Below are 19,659 nucleotides of genomic sequence, written 5' to 3'. Positions count from 1 at the left end.
TTGTGCCAGCCCCTTCTTAGTTCCCCTCCTAAAGAGGTTGAGGACTTTCCCTACTAGTTCTTTTAGCGCTAGCGCATCTCCTTCGTCCTCAGCGTTCCAAAGGTTTTTATAGCGCAAACGCTCAATTGTAACGCAATCGAACAACAGGTGAAAAGTCGTTTCCTCCTCTTCCTGACAAAATCTGCACAATGGTTCCGAGCTAATAAGCCCCACACCTTGCGCAGATGCTTCCTGAACCTACCGTGCTCCGAGAATAGGCCTGTAATCAGAGTAATCTGATTTCTACCCAAGCACAGGGTGTCTTTGGTTCTTTGTTGAGGATAGTAGGAGTTGAGAGGGAAGGCTTGGATGTACGGATTACAATGAGAAGCTAGTTGGGAAAGGAATTTTTAGGTAACGAGATTTGTTTAATCAGACACAAAGAGGTTAGGTCGGTGTGAATGGTTAGTTTAGATATGTAAAAGGGAGCATTGACTATTGTGCATAGGATTTTGGATTGTAGGGATTGAATGCCATATTAGTTTGTCCGTCATTGGCAGTCATTTCCGTGTAGTTGGAGTCCGTACTCATTTCGTTCAAGTCAAGCACGAGGAAACCAAGTGATTCTGGTCTAGGTCCCAATTTACGACGAATACTTCAGTTGCAAATATGTCTGGCGATTTTGAACTATTGAGCGAGGAGGACTGTATATTACTGAATTAGTTCAAAATATTAGCATTAAGTTTGGAGCCAAAAGCTAATATTTAAATATAAATCTGTCAGAGATAAAGGTGCTAAACATTATTGATAACATCTGTAATCTACTTACACTACTATCCGTACAGATAACCAGCCTATTTTATCAGAGAATTTGTATAGTTTATGTACCATAGATCACACGCTACTATCTTTCCCACATAATGTCAACTGGGGAGAGTTTGAATCTTATTTTCTCTCTCAAAATTCACTCTAAATAAGCTTTATTACATTCTCTTACAAAATTTTCTGTTTGAGTTGAAAAAGCTGCTAGTCCGCACTTAGGACTAGACCAGGGGTGTCAAACTGGAGGTAAGTTTTTGTAGCCCACGCTGTTCTAAAATAAAATGAAAGTACGACAAAAATTGTTATGAAGAAAATAGCGCTTAGGTAATACCGTACACACAATTCCGTTATCTCTTTAACTACCGAAGACAAGTATACATGTGGCCCAGTGGCATTAATAGAGGCCTGTGGGTTATATAAACGCGTTGACTTCTTCCGGCGACGTTAAGAAACTCTCCTTGTTACTTGATGTAAATTGATCCCAATAGCGCAAATCTTTAAAACAGCATTCTGGGTTGAGATGTTGTGGATCATACCCGATCAAATCAAATTTGTAAATTTAATGAGGCTTGCGTGAATCTTGGCTGTTGCACCTAATTGCTCGTCTTTTAAATGATTTTGACAACCCTTGTCTGGATTTCTACTTTTTCTGTCTTTGTCGTCTACTTTTAAGGCCAGGGTTAAAATAAACATAAAGTATAGCCTTCTTTTGGAAAATTTAAGGTAAAATGCAACGGAAAAATACTAAATTGAGTTCTTGTTAGAAGGGTAGCCTTCATTTGATGACAATGAAAGCTAAAATGCAGGGGCAAAACACCGAATTGGCTTCTAGTTCGTCCAGATTTCTACTTGTTGTGTCCCTATCATCTAGTTTTAAGGTCAAAGCTAAAATGTACGTAAAGGGTAGCCATTTTATGGAAAATGTAAGGTAAAATACAACGGGAAAATACCAAAAATTAGGTTCTTGTTCGACCAGATTTCAGCTTGTTTTGTCTCTGTCACTTTCTTTTATGGCCAGGGCTAAAGTAAACATGAAGGATAGCCTTCATTTGATGACAATGAAAGGTAAAGTACAAGAGAAAAACACCAAATTAGCTTCTACTTCGTCTAGATTTCTTATTTTTTCTGTCTTTGCCACCTACTATTAAAATGAAATATTTTATATTAAGTACTGTACAAGGTTAATTAATCAGAAAAAGTAAAGTAAATTACTAACTAGCGGACAGTTTTAAAAGTTTTTGTTAAAGTAGTCTATGGCCAAAAAAGTTTAATAACTCTGACTTCAGGGAGAATCTTAACTTCGCCCCAACTTTAGATCATTAGAGCTACTTTAAGAAACAATATCCGGCGAAAATACTTAAAAGTTATAAATCTGCATGTCTACAGTGAGCATGAAAAATGTAAAGAAAATCGTTGAAATCTACGAAAATACTGAGGAAATGAATTCGGTAAGGATAATTATCGTATTTGATCCCATGTTATCACTGATTGGAAAAATCAAATTTTAACTTTTTGCTATTTTCCATTTTTAAGTTTTGCCGCTTTCACAACACGCACACTATCCACTTTATGGTATTCATACCCTACCTCAGAGGGTCTTGTTGATATCACTATTGAAAGTTCTGAATTTAAAATGAGCACGATCGCAATGCATTCATTTACTAACAGAGAAAATAAAAATGAATTATTTTATTAATTAATAGATTTACTAGCAAATTGTAAAAGCAATTGCTGATTTAATAATGATTTTGTTTAACTTCAAATTAGATCAACAACAATCCTAACTGTCGCAAACGTTAAATAAATATTTGGTTTTAGAAAAGTTTGTGAAAAGCGGTGACCGCGAAACGGGAGAGAAGAAAATAGAGTCTTTCATGTTTAATGCATTATATTCAAATTCTTGTCTCCGGCAGAATTTATTAAAAATCTTCTGGTCAAGAGAAATGTATATTTGTTATTGTATAAAAGTCAGAAAAATAAATGGTAAATTTTAATTTTTTATAGAAATTACTTAGTTATTTGATGAACTACATCGTATGTATATAATAATGACTGTATATCTTAATAATGATGACTGTATACCCAGGAAGAATTAGCATAACTATGAAGTGAGGGATGCTATTGAATGAAAGAGATACAATGAGGAGAGGTTGGAGGCATGCGTGGGATGTGGGCGGCAACTGGAGGCCCCGTTGAAGGCGGCAGACTACAAGTCGTATGCCGGCCACATTCCAGTCAACAACGAACGATTCACATTCTATCGTAAACGATCTTCTCTTTCCGTACTTTTATCGCTGTTTTATTATTATTTTATTTAATTTTTTCGTAAACTTGAAATCATCGTAAAAATATGAAAAAATTTAATTAAAATTCTAAAAAAAAAAAAAGTTAAAACAAAAAAACTATGGATCCTTTATTTTCAAATTTCACAATAGAATTTAATTACACAGAATCCATTTATTACTCGCCAACAAATAATACCTTATACGAACTGCCAAAATTCGATGACAATGCATTAATTGTGGTAATCGCTTACAGTCTTCTGTTTATAATTGCAGCTATTGGTAATCTAACAGTTTTTATAACATTAGTACGTGGAAGACATCGTAAATCGCGTATATCATTGATGATAACACATTTAGCGGCCGCCGATCTATTTGTGACTTTCATAATGATACCATTGGAGATTGGATGGCGTTTGACTACGCAATGGGTTGCCGGTAATATTGCTTGTAAATTATTTTTATTTTTACGTGCGTTCGGTTTATATTTATCTAGTAATGTGTTAGTGTGTGTATCTGTTGATCGTTATTTCGCCATATTGCATCCGTTAAGAGTGAGCGATGCCAGAAGACGTGGCAAAATGATGTTGACTATGGCATGGATCTTCTCACTTATTTGTGCTTTACCACAGGTCAGTTTTATCTTCATAAGTTTTGATTTAAATAATTTTATCTTTTCTTTATGTTTATAATCACACTTTTATGTTAAAAATAACGCAACAAATCATCTTTTGACAAAAAAAAAAAATTATGGTTTTTGCAACATCTTTTCTTACATATCTCTACGGATAATTGCTAAACAGAAAGACGGAGTTTAAATCTTACTTATTTTTCTCATATAATTTAGTTTACAAATCCGTAATCTCTCAGAAGAAATTAATTTAAACAAAATTTGGCTAAATAATAAATATTGAATAGTCATTGAAATCTGTTAAAGGTAATGATTCCAACCGTTGTATCTATTATCGTTATTTCTGAAACATTCAGAAGTAGCTTCAATTAATTAAGTTTTTAATAAGTTTTACTGATAAATTTTGTTTAATTTGGAATGTTAACGTTCACTTCAATTAGCTTTAAACGGTAGGAACGTATTCAAATAAAGCACAAAAGGACACAAACAATTAAAAACGTATTTAAAAAGAATACTTGAAATAACCCTTATTAAAATGAAATGTAAAGCCAAATTCAGAATTTTTGAAATCACAACTAACTTTCTTTTTAGTATTGAGTTCATGGGGAAAATGTAAATTTGTATAAAAAATTCTGAATACCCAGTAAAAAAAAAACAAAATTTTACTGAGACGAAATTCAAAATATAGTAAAATTCATTTTAAATTATCAGTAACATCTGTGATGTCCGGAAACTAGTGAACTTTACCAAACTTTCATGAGCATTTGTCATTGCATCCAAGTTCACGGATATGTGACAAACTTGTCTGATATATGAGAACTCATTTGTGATAATCAAGGCTACTTATAATATGGCGTCTAACAGTTGTATGCATAACTGTAACAGTTATTGTAAGCAAAATTAAGAACTTAATAAATATAATATGCAAACTTCCATAAACGTCCCACTAATAATATTTAAAATAAATATTCCATATTACCACGAAACCAATCTTGAAATTATTTCTTGTGACGTAACCAGATATGATATTGATCAAAAACATCTTGGACTCGAAAAAATGCTGAAAGAAAATTTATGTTCAAATAAATCATTATTCTATAATCCTAAAAGCTTCTCTTTAAAAAAGAAAGTAAGCTTCATCTCTATAGTTAGGAAGTTTTAAAGTGACAGCGTGCTTTAATTTGTAGTCAACACCGGCTGTGGCCATATATATATAGGAGGATGCCTTGATTACAAGTCAGCACTTTGCCGAGTTTAAGGTTCTTGCAGTTGGCTTGTGCCTTTTTTCTTGTTTTGAATTATTAATATTTCTATAACATTTGCATAGTTGCAATAATAATAAAATTGTATTCTAAACATAGTTGATGCGTTTTTTTTTTAAAAAATAATTAATTCTTAATTAAAAGTAAATATATTTTTTAAATTACCCATACCTTCAACCAGGGATTACTGCATCTTTTTCCTCCATTGATTCACTTAAAATAAAATAATTACTTTGTTCATAAACTTATTCTATGTTTTCAGATTTTTGTAAGTCAGTTTGAGAGTTTTACTGTGTAATATGCAAAATTATAGTTATTTATTTAACAGGTGTGGAAAGTAGTACTTTTCCTCACGCGAGGCAGGGTTTGCCGAGTGTGAGGAAAATACTTTACACTAGAGTTAAATATTATATTTTTTCTGCAACCATTTATTAACTAAAAAAATTAAAAATTCCATTTTTACAGTCTACAAAAAGTAATTTATTTATTATAAACATTTATTGTTATATTACAATTATTTACATTACTTACGTATTTACATTACTTATTACATTTTCTGCTGTTTCTTTTATTGATGGAGGAGTGTTTTCTAAACAGGAATCACTAGAATCCATTTTAAATTTCTATAAGGTAACACTATTATAACCTTTTTAACTGTTATAATTAAAAATATCTAATCATTTATTAAAGTATTATTTTTATTTCTATATTCCTTCAATTTTTATTTTATTTTTTAATTATTTAGTTACGTTAAATAAGCTTATTAAAGTTTTACAGAAAATATTTATGTTAATAACAAAACTTCTTATATCAAGGAAGCACAATAAAGTTTTCCACTCACTAGTGCGGAAAGTGACACTAATGGGAATTTTTCCCCACTAGTGTGGGAAGTTGGGCATTACACAGCTGATTTTAATTGAGTAATGAGAACTTCCCTACATGGTTGCAGAAAAATTAATTTTTAAATGAATTAATATTCATCCCTAAGCTGTCAGTTCTCACATAACGAAAACTTTCTTAAGTTATTATAATAAAAATCTAATAAATCCCATTGAGATCATTATTGACATTTAATATCAGCGATTCGTCACAGAATTTTGGATTAGTATTGTCTGGATGTGTCGGGATTTTCACTGCTTATTAAACCCCAAATTTCAACTCTGTAAATACAGTTAGATCGTACAATTGTTCCTGTAAAAAATCAGTCTTTAGTTAGTTTTGTACAGATAGTTTACGAGTATTTTTGTGTTAGACGTTAATACGGTTTGTAGAGCGTTGTCATGTATTTTCTGGTTTTTGGAATTCCTTGACGTTCTAGGTGGAATCCTAGAAATTGTACATTATCCGCATAAGGGATGAGTTCAGTGTTAAAATAGATGAAAGCAACTAAAGCAAAAGTAAAGAAGATTATGTGGTTTTTCGATTTAAAATGTACGAATCACAACAATTGGAGCTTTTTTTTTTAGAAAAAAGGGAGCATGGTGCCCCTCCAAATTGTTTTTCCTTTCTCTTACGAAAAAAAAATTGTTTATATAGATCGCACTTTTTTTGTTTCTGAATATCCATGTTGCTAAAAAAATGAGTCAGAAGTTTAAATTTAATAATTGCTACCAGAGGGCGCCACATTTATGGTTTTGGTCACAATTAATCTACCGAAATTACCACTTTACTGCGTCAGTATCTCGGTTTTTCTCGACTTTTCTCAAAGAAATGGCATCAATGATTCCCTTTTTAAATTTATTGTACAGCTCATGTGTAGAACCTGAATTTGAAACATTATTTCAGGAAAATTGTACTTATATGGGCCTTCTTGGAGAGGGAGGTGGTTAGGCTTTTCTCTAAAGTGCTGTAACTGTTTATTGTACGAGTTTACCACCTGTATAATATTAATAAGAATCAAATATGGAGCTGATTTAATAGATTTTGATGAAAATCGGCTGATCTAAATTGTCATTTTACCGAATTGCTATTTCCGTATTTTGTCATTTTCCTTTTTAGTATTTATTAAAAACAACTTTTTGCTTAAATATTTTCATCAAGGTGACCGAAAAGTTTGAAGTTTGAATCACAATTGAGAATACAAATCTTCGGAATAGTAGAGACATTTCGTGCATTAGGTACCGCCGATTTTTATCATTTTTAAAAAGAAAAAAACATTGTCCTTGCTAAATAATGAAGAAAATAGCTGCATTACAGCTGTTTTAAATTAAAATATTCCTAATAAATACTGAACTGTTTAAATTAAATAATGAATTATCCGAAGTAGCGGCCATTATTCATTTAGTTTGAGGTTTATTTTATTAAATTGAGTTACTATTCAAAAGTTTAGTAAAAAAGTGAGGCGTTTTTATTTTTTATTCACATTCTATTTTAAAAACCCAAATAGCACAATACGTATAAACCACAAAAAAAATTGAATATTTTACCATTTTTAATGCAAATCTAAATATATTATTAAATTCTTTCTTATTTCTTAAATAAATAATAGGAACGAAAATGTAAATTGTAAAACAGGTAAAAAAGGAGGTTTAAATTGATAAGTGGCGTGGAGAGAGCTGTATGTTCCCTGAGGAATGCATTATGCAAGTTCCCATACAAATGTTTTAAACAATTAATGGAATTAATTCAACAAGAAAACGGCAAAAACTTTTACAAATTAACCAGTTTAGGTTTTTATCCGCATTGTTAACAGAAATTTATAACAGAATCTGTTCCATTTACACCTTAATTACTTTTCCTTTTGTTTCGTATTTTTGCTCTTAGTTGCCCGTCAGGTTATTTAATGATATCGCTCTGACCCGTCAGTAAGTTCAGAAAAACCTAGTAATAGTGTGTGTGTTTGTGAGAAGGTTATTTTTCTCGTAACTGTTTCTGATCGCTGGTTTAATGTCAGAGAAATGCTTCGTTTGCTCTTTTTTTTATCCCCCGTCTCAACTCCTACGTGCTAGATCGTGAAAAATCAAATGGACATGAAATGTTTTTGTTAGAAATTCCTGGAGAGAGGAAAATTGCTAGTTGTCCGGCTGGTAACAGTCTAAAGAAAAAGCACAAACAACACGGTAACATTGATACCTGACTCTCTTCTCTCTCAACAACGCCAACGCAATTAGAGCTTGAGGAACTTTTATTGCAATGATGACGAAGACTTACTTACCCAATCCCTGTGGAACTTTATCTAATAAACTTAAAATAGGACGTCGTTATTTTCTAAATATTTATATTATGACTCGCGTCAATCGTTTTGGCCATAATTAGTTCAAAGTATCTGAGGCTATGAGTAGGAGTTTTCACAGTCTTGTTTTTATTGAACTGATCGTTTACAAAGAGTGGGAAGTTCATGAAGAAAAGGTTTCCTCGTGAATTGCAAAAGAAATTCTTTGTAACATACTCTTACTCGGCAAGAAAAAAGAAGATATTACTGAAATAGAAATCTCTATTTTGAGAGCTCTTTAACTGTTTTTATAAATTTGGTTGTGATAATATACATAAAGCAAAGTGGCTGCTGTTTGGAGGTGGTCGTTAGTAGGGGTGTAGGCAAGTTTCATAATGAAAAAATATGGGTTTTTTTCTCCAAACATCTATTTAAAAATTGTTTATTATTAATAGATTTAAAAACGTACATAATTGCCTAATTATTGCAGCTATATGATATGCATCAAATTTTTCTTAATTATCCAAAAAATTTATCAAAAAACTACATATTATTGACTTAATTAATATTTTTTGTAATAATCATCACATTTATTCATAACAATAATAATTTATGGTAAAATTATCATCATACTATCATCTATTATTAGAAAAATAGAACAAACCTTTCGGCAAGTTTTGGTTTTTGCAAAATCTTCCAACACATTTATTTTCTCTTCTAGAGTTAACCACTTTCGTTTGGGAGACATATCGGAAAAAATAATATTGTTCGTCCGAAGTAATATTGAAAAATGATTAAAATGGTACAAGATGTATGGAGCTTTTATAGGAAACTTTAGGAAAAACCCGAAAAAAAACAAAAACTTGAGAGGGGATAATTATTTTGATCACCGAGTCAAACGAACTTTTAATAATAATAAGGTGGTCGTTGGTGGGAGGTGAAACATTTAATTCGTTCCCCAAAATCAATGTCCACGGTCGCTATGTACAGTGTCCGTTAGGCGGAGGTTCTTTTATATAGAAAGTGTATAGGGGTAAAACGGGGAAATAAAAAAACTGTCCGTAAATGGAGGTGGCCACTAGTGAGAGTGTCCTTTATGGGAGGCTCGACTGTATCTCAAGGTAAATCAAAAACGAAAAAGTTACTACTTGATGTTCTGATTAAAACTGGTCATCCAAATATATTTTACGAAAGCGATTCAAATTATTATTATCTTTTTAAAAAAACTTTATATACTCTATAACTATACCTATTATTTAAATGATTTTATCTGAACAATTATTTTATGAGCACTGCTAGGAGTCGGATGATAGGTTTCTTTTTTTAAATTCCATTTTTTTTTGTACATTGAACAGTCTTGCCATACTTTGGGATCTACTTTAGACATTTAGTTTATTTTATTATTTTAAAGAACCTTTATCTTGATTTATTTTTGAGTTTTGTTTTTCTAATTTTGCTGATTTAGATTTTGTAGGGCGCGATAAAATTGTGAAGTTTTTAGTTTAGGAATAATAAATTTTTCTAGATGGAAATCAAATAAATATTCTATTCCATTTTCTCTTAGGGTATATCTTTTAAACTTCTATTTCCAAAATACCTTTCCAAATTTAACTAATCAACACGCGGAAATCACAATCAGAACAACACACAATTGGAAATTTGTATGATAAATGGGAAGAATGTATTTACGTTTAACTGAGGCATTAGCGAATACAACTAGTCAATGTTCTGTGGGATTAACATCTTTATATTTGTGGAATCTTCTCAAAGGTATTCTGAACGGTTAAATAACTATTAACTAAAACTCCTGCTAACATTCAATAATAACCATAACCTTCATACCAATAAATACCAACCAAACCAATAATCTCATACCAATAAATGGTAACCATCTAACCAGAACTAGCAATCTCGGCCAAGAAGGTGAAGTAGTTCGATAACATTCTCAGCGCAGAGAATTTTCCGATAAAAACGGCTATTGGGAAAGTCCACTTTTATGTTTGGACGTTTTTCTATTTGTTTTTTTTTTTTAGTTTTCACTTGTTTTCCCAAAATTTGTGTTCAAAACAACATTTCTGAATGAGTGGTTTACAGATGTTTGGCATAAAAACTTAACGTTTTTAATTGCATAAACTGAAAACTTATTTGTTGCTCATTTAGGTTTAAATAAAAAACAATTCTTAATTCTTAAAAGATTTGCGAGATAGAGGATTTTATTGTTTTTGTTTTAATTCAAAGCTCCTACGTATCTGTAGTTATAGGCATCCAGAGCCTTTTCCAGTGTGTAGTGCCGCCTTCCGAGCAATGTTATCACGTTTTTGACACTTTAAGTAAGTTTTTGGGAGTTAATTTTTCGAAAATAGTCAAGTAAATAGTTTTTTTTTCTGCAATTTGCTTGAATAAATGATTGAGTCGAATAGTTGAAACTAACAAAACAAACAAAAGCAATAAAAAAATAATTGCCATTTCAGTCGAGTAAAATTTATTTTGCCGAGCTTTCGACCTAGGGGCTAGGTCATCTTCAGGGCTAGTTTAGAAAGTAATAATTTTACATTTCAGGGTTGGTGTGTCTTCTGTCTTCTCTGTTCATGGACTGTAAAAGTATTACTTTCTAAACTAGCCCTGAAGATGACCTAGTCCCTTGGTCGAAAGCTCGGCAAAATAAATTTTACTCGACTGAAATGGTAATTATTTTTTCATCCTATTGAAACTATGAATCAGTCACCAAAAAGAATGAACAAAAGCAATAAAGTAATATAATTTAACTGATTTTGTACGTAAGTGCTTAAAGTAATTTACTGGAATATGCATTTTATTTGAATAAACTAATTTTATATGAACGGTTGAATTGGTAACATAGAATTATACATTTTTATTTGTACTAACATTGTATTCACCCAATAGAAATGGTAAAAAATGGCCAAAGTACAGATTAGTGCAACTAATAGTGCAAATAGTTAGAAGCTAGAGAGAGTTGACAGAAAGTTATTTGTAGGTTAGGACAGGTTTTTGTCTACTTTAGGCAAGAACCTGGTTTAAGCATTTGCCATAAATTGTTTTGGTTCCAGAGCTGGGTGTACCTCTAAATCCAAACTAGATAGTTGCAGATGCGATCAATAAATCCACTCGCTTCTCTTCTGTATTGTCTCATTGTACTTTTTACGCATTTAATTTTATTCAGATGGTATTGCTAGATATTTTGTATCAGTGTGAAATCATTAGTGCCATCGTGAGAAGAACTATTTAAATGACGTATATCAATCAACGTAAATGTTCAAAAGAAGATTTGAAAATGGTTTAATTGGAGACGTATTTAATATAATTCTGAACAAACTAATATTTATAATAATGAGATCTTATATGTACTTAATCTGTTGACGAAAAAAAAGAAAAAATATACTTTTGAATTTAGCCTGGGCTATTAACTTTTGAAAACTCTTCTAATAAATCAGAATGCGAACGTTTACAATGACTATTCACATTAAACATTTTTATCTAGAACAGGAAATTTCGGAATATAAAAAGTATTTTATAGCATCATAATGGAGGCTATAAATTAAACTTCGATTTGAGACTGGATAGAAGTGATATTTTACTGAATTCACAATTTTTCGCGAGTAATTTTTAGACGCAAGTCTTATTGGACGGCTAGCAAAAGTAGCTTCTCAATTTGACAAGGAATTTGTAAACAATTATGGAATCCTCCTAGACATTATAGAATAGTGGTAATTTGAAGATCAAATTCTGAAAAGACCAAGTGACTGGGTCAGGTAAATTATTTTTTAGTAGTTCGAGAATGTTATAGTTAGTAATAAATTTTACCCCGCGCTTTTTAGGCCATTTTTCGGATGCAGTACACCAGCTAGAAGTTGATGATTGGTGATCCTCAAACATAAGTAACAAAAATGTGTCTACTGTAGTCTAAGTCGCGTTAATTTTTGTTAAAATAGAATAGATCTATCAGGTGAGTGGCTCTAAAGTCAAATTCTCTGCGATCTAAAAGATCTATTATGACTCCCTTAAGTGTCTGTGACTGTTCATCCAATTATAGGTTTAGTGGTGACCTTAGAATATGCTTCTAGGTAGGGTAAATCCAAATTGTTGTACAAATACGAGGGGGTACCCCAAAAAAACCGGAATTATTTTTTAAAAGCTATTTATTTACAATTTTTTTACAGAACAACCTTATCCCCTTCAAAATACTCTCCATTACAACTAATACATTTGTCCCACCGGTGCTTCCACTGTTCGAAACATTTTTTGTAGTCATCTTTAGAAATGGCTGACAGCTCCTTCTTCGTTTTTTTCTTGACCTCTTCAATGTTGTCAAATCGGTGACCTTTCATGCCCTTTTTCATGCGTGGAAATAAGAAAAAGTCGCACGGAGCCAGGTCAGGCGAGTAAGGTGCGTGGGGCAGCGGAACCATGCCATTTTTAGCCAAAAACTGTGTAACAGAGATGGCTGTGTGTGCAGGTGCATTGTCGTGGTGGAAGAACCAGTCTCCTGTTTGCCACAAATCGGGTCTTTTTTGGCGAACACTATTGCGCAGTCTTTTCAAAACTTCCAAATACAAGGTTTGATTGACGGTCTGACCTGGGGGGACAAACTCTGAATGGACTACGCCTTTGGCATCAAAAAAGCAAATCAGCATTGTTTTGATGTTTGACTTGACTTGACGACATTTTTTTGGTCTGGGTGAAGACGTCTTCCATTGGCTCGACTGTTGCTTTGTTTCTGGGTCATAACCATAGCACCATGACTCATCACCAGTAATGACCTTTGACAGAAAGTCTGGATCAGTTTCAAGCTGTTGTTTCAAAGCACGACATGTTTCAACTCGATGTTCTTTTTGATTGTCAGTCAGAACTCGAGGAACAAACTTGGCAGCAACCCTTTTCATCCCCAAATCTTCCGTTAAAATTCGCTGAACCGAGCTCCAAGATAACCCACTACTCTCTGACAGTTGATCAATTGTCTGTCGACGGTCTGTGAACACCAGCTCTCGAATTTTTTCAACATTTTCGTCGATTCGGGCAGTTGATGGACGTCCAGAACGAGGTTTGTCATCAATCGACATGTCGCCATTTTTAAACCGAGTAAACCACTCGTATACTTGAGTTTTTCCCATAGCGTCATCTTTGTAAGCTGTTTTCAACATTAAAACACTTTCAGCAGCATTTTTGCCGTGTAGAAAACAAAATTTCAGAGCTGCACGTTGTTCACTTAAACTTGCCATCATAAAAAACGAAAAAAGAACAAAACAGCGCTGGTAAAAACAATCACTGCAGATGAACAGAACAAGCCAGGCAGACAACACAGGCAGGACTGAACTGGCAAGGAATTGCGCTATACACGTCTAGCGGCAGAAATGCGTACTACATAAGCTCCATGCGCGGCAACGCAATTCCGGTTATTTTTGGGTACCCCCTCGTAACTCTCTCTTCAGGTCTTGTGATTGTGGTAAACATTAATGATATCAGTGTAAATGTTGTTAGTTTTGTTTTATAAGGCTGGAATAACCGCAGGGTCGCCAAGATTCCTGTATTTAAGTAAGGACTATTGTTAGTTTAAACCAAACAGTAGAAATCAAACTGCGAGCCAATTTCAGGAACATGGGAAATCTTACAATAGTAAAGCATTTATTTTTGTTTGTAATGATAACCAAATCATATTATAAAGTCTAAACTTCTTACAATTATGTACTATCGATTATGATATTTAAACACATATATAAACAGTACTGAAAAAATCTACAAGGAAACCAAAAAACGGTTTATGGACGCAAGGGAACGCCAAAACGTAGTGGTTCTATTTCGAAAATTCACGCAATCTCAATTAATTCCTCTAAGGAGCACAGAGAGAACATTTTAAATTTGTTTAATGTAAACTGGGTTAAATTTATGCACATTTAAGAAAAATCTTCAGAGAAATCTTATTTGTTAGCTTTGTTTTTCGAAACTAAAAGCCCTTTAATGAAAACTATGAAAGGTGGTGTGAATGAAGTAATAATATTAATAATAAAAAACAAAAAGCTTAATGCAGTACTGATCATTTCATCCATTACTTGCAAAATTGTCCGTTAAAATCTGTTGTTCCTGGCATTCGGCCAGAAATTTCGCTCTAAAAGTTTAAATAAAAAAAACAGAGACATAAAAAAAGTCTTGGACAGTTTCAAATTGAAATGCAGTGCAATTCTAATTTATAGTTAGTTTCCAGTCAAAGTTATTTTTCGTAAGGAATAAAAATCTTTATTTGTAAAACTATTGAAGAAATACTTAATAGAAATTGTAAAAAGTAAATAAAATTTTATAGTATTATTTAAGATATTCAACAAAGAAAATTATGTTAACTATAAATCTTTGTCGCAAGTAGCTGGTTGTAAAAGCATTGATCTAAGTTTTATTTATATTTTAAAATGGGAGTCGAAGAGGTCTGATTTATTTTGCGGAGAAAACTTGTTTTGTTTAATCATTAATTCTTTCAGACAAAACTTTACAACGCTAGCCACTCTTTTTTCTTTCCTGTAGTTATTCAACTGTGAACTCTAAACGGAAATGTAGTATTTGAGGTTCCTCTTTTTGAATGGAGAAAATGGTTTATTGTTTGCTGATTCAAAATAGGGAACAGTTAAAATTGGATTAACTATAACGCTCGTAGTACTAAATTTATTTTCCAGTCCTATATTTTACAATTGTGTACTATCTGTTATGATATTCAAACACTTACGAGGGTCGTTTGAAAAGTCCGTGCGAAAATAAAAACTACTTAATTTTTTGGGGTAAACCTTTTTTATTTTTCAACATAGTCTCCTTTTAGGCTTATACACTTCGTCCAACGCTGCTCTAGTTTGTTGATCCCTTCCGAATAATAGGATTTGTCCAAGCTCTGAAAAATAGCCATTCGTTTCTGCAATCACCTCCTCGTTTGAATAAAATCTTTTTCCCGCCAGCCATTTCTTCATATTGGGGAACAAATAGTAGTCCGAGGGAGCCAAGTCTGGAGAATAGGGGGGATGTGAAACGAGTTGGAACCCTATTTCCATTAATTTTGCGACCACAACTGCTGAGGTGTGAGCTGATGCGTTGTCGTGATGGAAAAGGACTTTTTTGTGGGCTAATCGTGGGCGTTTTTCTTGCAGCTCGGTTTTCAAACGGTCCAATAACGATGAATAATATGCACCTGTAATAGTTTTACCCTTTTCCAGATAGTCGATGAGGATTATTCCTTGCGAATCCCAAAAGACAGTCGCCATAATCTTTCCGGCCGAAGGAACGGTCTTCGCCTTTTTTGGCGCAGTTTCCCCCTTGGTAACCCATTGTTTAGATTGTTCTTTGGTCTCAGGAGTGTAGTGATGTATCCATGTTTCATCCACAGTGACGAAACGACGCTTAAAGTCCTGCGGATTCTTCTGGAACAGCTGCAAACCGTCCTTGCAACACTTCACACGATTTCGTTTTTGGTCAAGCGTGAGCAATCGCGGCACCCATCTTGCGGATAGCTTCGTCATGTCCAAATGTTGATGCAAAATATTATGTACCCGTTCATTCGAGACGCCCACAGCACTAGCAATCTCACGCACCTTCACTCTTCAGTCATCCATCACCATATCATGGATTTTATCAATGATTTCTGGAGTAGTAACCTCAACAGGGCGTCCAGAACGTTCAGCGTCACTTGTGCCCATATGGCCGCTCCGAAAATTTTGAAACCACTTATAAACTGTTCTAATCGAAGGTGTAGAGTCACCATAATGTTTATCAAGCTTCTCTTTAGTCTCCTGAGGCGTTTTGCCTTTCATAAAGTAGTGTTTAATCAACACACGAAATTCTTTGTCGTCCATTTTTTGAAAATCACTCAACTTCCTCGATTCAAACGAATGCCAAACACAAAGAAATTGACCGATCTGGCTGAAACTTGGTGTGTGTTCTTCCAAGAGATGCTACTAAACATAACCTCGATACGCGCCAGTGGTGCTATCTCTCTGACTTTGCACGGACTTTTCAAACGACCCTCGTATATAAACAGTACTGAAAGAAACCAAACAAGGAAACCAAAAAACGGTTTATGAACGCAAGAGAAAACGTTGTGGTTCTGTTTCGAAAATTTACACTATCTCTCATTTAATTCCTTTAAAGAGCACAGAGAGAACATTTTCAATTTGTTTAATGTAAATTGCGTTAATTATTGCATAAATTTCAATTTAGAAAATCGAGTTTCTCCCCAGTAGTACCCATTTTTGGGTCCCCTGAGTCTATAAACATGATTTTTACAATTGGTGGTTATGTGTCTCGTCAGTCTGTTTGTCCGAAGAGTGATGCTTTTGCTGTCGTCATCATTACTCAACAACTTAAATGTAGAAAATGAAACTTCTAATTTTATATCTGATTCAGTTTCCTTCCGGCTGACTAAACATCGATAAATTTTGAAGAAAATAAGGCAACAAAATGTGCCAATTCAGTGAATAGTTTTTCTGTTTTTCTTATTTCCTCTAAAACGGTTTGTACGACTTAATTTTTTTTCTTTCTTTGCGCTCAAAAATATTCAACAAAATCTCCCCTAGAAATATTCGATAATGGCACTTATAATTAAAGTTAATGCTATATTAACATTTTATATTCAATACACAAGCTTTATTTGAAATATTTTTTTTGGGTAAAATTCATTAAGTTGGATTTCAGGGAAGATGAATTATGCTTATACTCTTCTCTCAATACAATTTCAGCGCACTGTACGGTTCTGTAAAAAATAACTATTGAATATCTGGGAAAAGTTTTTGTAAAAAGAAAATCTTCCATGGAGCCTTACTGGATAGTTTTTCCTTCGTTTTCCGGGAGGACTGGGAGCTCTCCATAAATAAGGTTCAAACATTGCCAACCTATAAGATCAATTGTGACTCTTTGAAGAGTCAGTGTTGGTTTACTGAGTCTGTAAAGTGTTTGTGAATGATTGCGTGTGTAGTTTTGCCTGTGGGTTCACAAAATCCAAGCAGTTGCATACATTAACCCTTAACTGGTGTCTGTGGGTTTTACTAGTATTTACAATCAATTCTAATCACAAAAATATGCAGAACACCACAAAAACTCTTTATTTTTATATCTTGTTACAATTAGCAACGTGGTACATGAATCACATATACATATTATTTTTTTACCGCCTAGCCGACTAGAAGGTTACATTTTTTAATCACAATAATATTCAGGCGGTCCCCCACATCACTCCCCCTTCAGTAACACCGTTACGAAGCATAATGGGCCTCCAGGTAACGGGAAGGGAACCTGACAGTTCGACCGGAACGGGTTGTGGTCCTATCTGGAACTTCTTCGGCCGTCTCCGGTGAAGTGTTGGATGCTGGATAGTTGTTTGGAAAATCCTCGACTTCGGGGCCTGCCAAAATGTAAGCCGGTTTAAGCCTATCTATAGAGATGTTATTTTTTACTCCTTTGATAAGCAGTGTATAATATTTGTCAGTTCTGGCTTTAACCGGGTATGGTCCTTCGTATGGTTTATCAAGGGACGCTTTTAGACGATCCACTCTCACGAAGACATGGGTTGAAGTGTTTAGATCTTTGTGCACAAACGTTGTTTCTCGATTTTTCCTTGTGTGCTGAACTGGTTTTAAATTGTTCATGGTTTGACGAAGGCGTGAAATAAAAAGTGTTTTATCCGCTGTAATTGAAGGCTCGGTAAAGAAATCACCTGGTATCCTAATTGTCATTCCGTATACCATTTCGGCTATTGAACAGCTCGCATCTATGTTGAGCGTAGTTCGTAGACCTAAAAGGATTGCGGGTAACACTTCCGTCCATTTCTCATGGCAGTGTGCACGTATGCTTGCTTTCAAAGTCCTGTGGAACCGTTCTATTTTGCCATTCGCCTGTGGATGATAGGCTGTTGTTCTATTAATAATAGTTCCGCAGATTTTAGCGAGCGAATGGAACAATTCTGCTTGAAACTGGCCACCTTGATCAGTGATGATACGGCTAGGACTTCCAAATCTTGCAACCCAGTTGGCGAAAAATGCTCGAGCAACTGCCTCCGCCGTTATACTGGTTAATGGAATAGCCTCTGGCCAAGAGGTGTATCTATCGATACATGTTAAAATGTACTGGTATCCCTCAGAAGATGGTAATGGGCCTACAATATCAAGATGTATGACACTGAAACGTTCATCTGTTGTTGGAAATATACCTATTGGGGTTTTAGTGTGTCTGGATATTTTGCTTTGTTGGCACGGAATACAAGTTTTAGCCCATAATGCCACATCTTTACGTATATCGGGCCAAACAACTTTAGACGTAAGAAGTCTGACAGTTGATTTGACTCCTAGATGAGCTAGATTATGGTACTGATCAAAAATAGCTCTTCTGTACATTGTGGGTATATACGGTCTAATATTTTCTGTAGTTGTGTCACACCAAATATACAAGTCAGGTGAGACTGGAAATTTTTTAAATTGTAGAGACATTGTGCTGTCTGACAATAGAGCCTTTAATTCAGCATCTGATTGCTGGGCCAATGCGATATCGGAGTGTTGAGCAGGATTGATTTCTTCAATTCGGCTCAATGTGTCCGCTACTATATTATCCTTTCCGGATATGTGTCTAATATCGGTTGTAAATTGTGATATAAAGTGCAAATGTCGTAATTGAAGAGGAGATGCCTTTTCGTTCTTCTGTTTAAAAGCGAAGATCAATGGTTTGTGATCCGTATATATCGTGAAGTTTCTGCCTTCAAGGAAGTACCTGAAATATTTTATGGACATATACATACTAAGTAATTCTCGATCATATGTGGAATATTTTCTTTGACTAACTGAAAACTTTTTTGAAAAGAATCCAATTGGTTTCCATGTTCCTCTTTCAAACTGTTGTAATGCGGCTCCCGCTGCAAAATCAGATGCATCAACAAATAATGCCAAATTAGAATCCATGTCAGGGTAAGTCAGCAATGTTGAATTAGCAAGGGCTTGCTTAGATTCTTCAAATTGTGTCTGTGCCTCTTCAGTCCAATTAATGACACTATTATCATTTTTGTTTATCCCTTTTAGGTAATTATTTAATAATCCATGATTTTCTGCGGCATGAGGTATGTGCCGTCTATAGAAATTAAGCATTCCGAGAAATCTTCTTAATTCCTTTACAGTCTCTGGTAGTTTGTGGTTGATAATGACTTTAACTCTTTCGGGGTCCGGTTTGGTGCCCTCTGTAGTAATTAAATATCCAAGAAAAATCAATTGTTCCACGCCAAAAACAGATTTACTAAGATTGATTCGAAGACCAAAACTATTTAATCTTTTAAAAACTTCCAACAAATGTTGTTTATGTTGTTCTGGATCAGTTGACGCTACTAGTATATCATCTAAATAAGGAAAACAGAAGTTTAGTCCTCTTAAAACTTCGTGTATAAACCTCTGAAAGGTACTCGGTGCATTTCGCAGTCCGAAAGGCATAAAGTTAAATTCATATAAGCCAAATGGCGTTATAACGGCAGATTTTTGTTTATCCTCTTCAGCGAGAGGTATTTGATAGTAT

At 33.9% G+C, this 19,659-nt stretch overlaps 1 protein-coding gene across 2 annotated transcripts in view; it reads left to right on the top strand.

Annotated features, from left to right (window-relative positions):
• Positions 1-3,026: 3,026 nt before the first annotated feature.
• The window catches only part of LOC141450944 (adipokinetic hormone/corazonin-related peptide receptor variant I-like), a 438,838-nt gene continuing 422,205 nt past the window's right edge, over positions 3,027-19,659 (top strand). For both annotated transcript variants that reach the window (XM_074121892.1, XM_074121893.1), the window contains exon 1: positions 3,027-3,715. In XM_074121892.1, coding sequence (XP_073977993.1) covers positions 3,206-3,715 — 510 coding nt within the window. In that variant the 5' untranslated portion in view covers positions 3,027-3,205. The remainder of the gene's footprint in view (positions 3,716-19,659) is intronic.

This window comes from Rhodnius prolixus, unplaced genomic scaffold (genome assembly GCF_049639745.1).
Source record: "Rhodnius prolixus isolate KJV_2025 unplaced genomic scaffold, Rpr scaffold_8, whole genome shotgun sequence".
NCBI classification, from domain to species: Eukaryota; Metazoa; Arthropoda; class Insecta; order Hemiptera; family Reduviidae; genus Rhodnius; species Rhodnius prolixus.
Note: the sequence above shows the minus strand (reverse complement) of the source record. Positions and strands in the feature narration are given on the sequence as shown.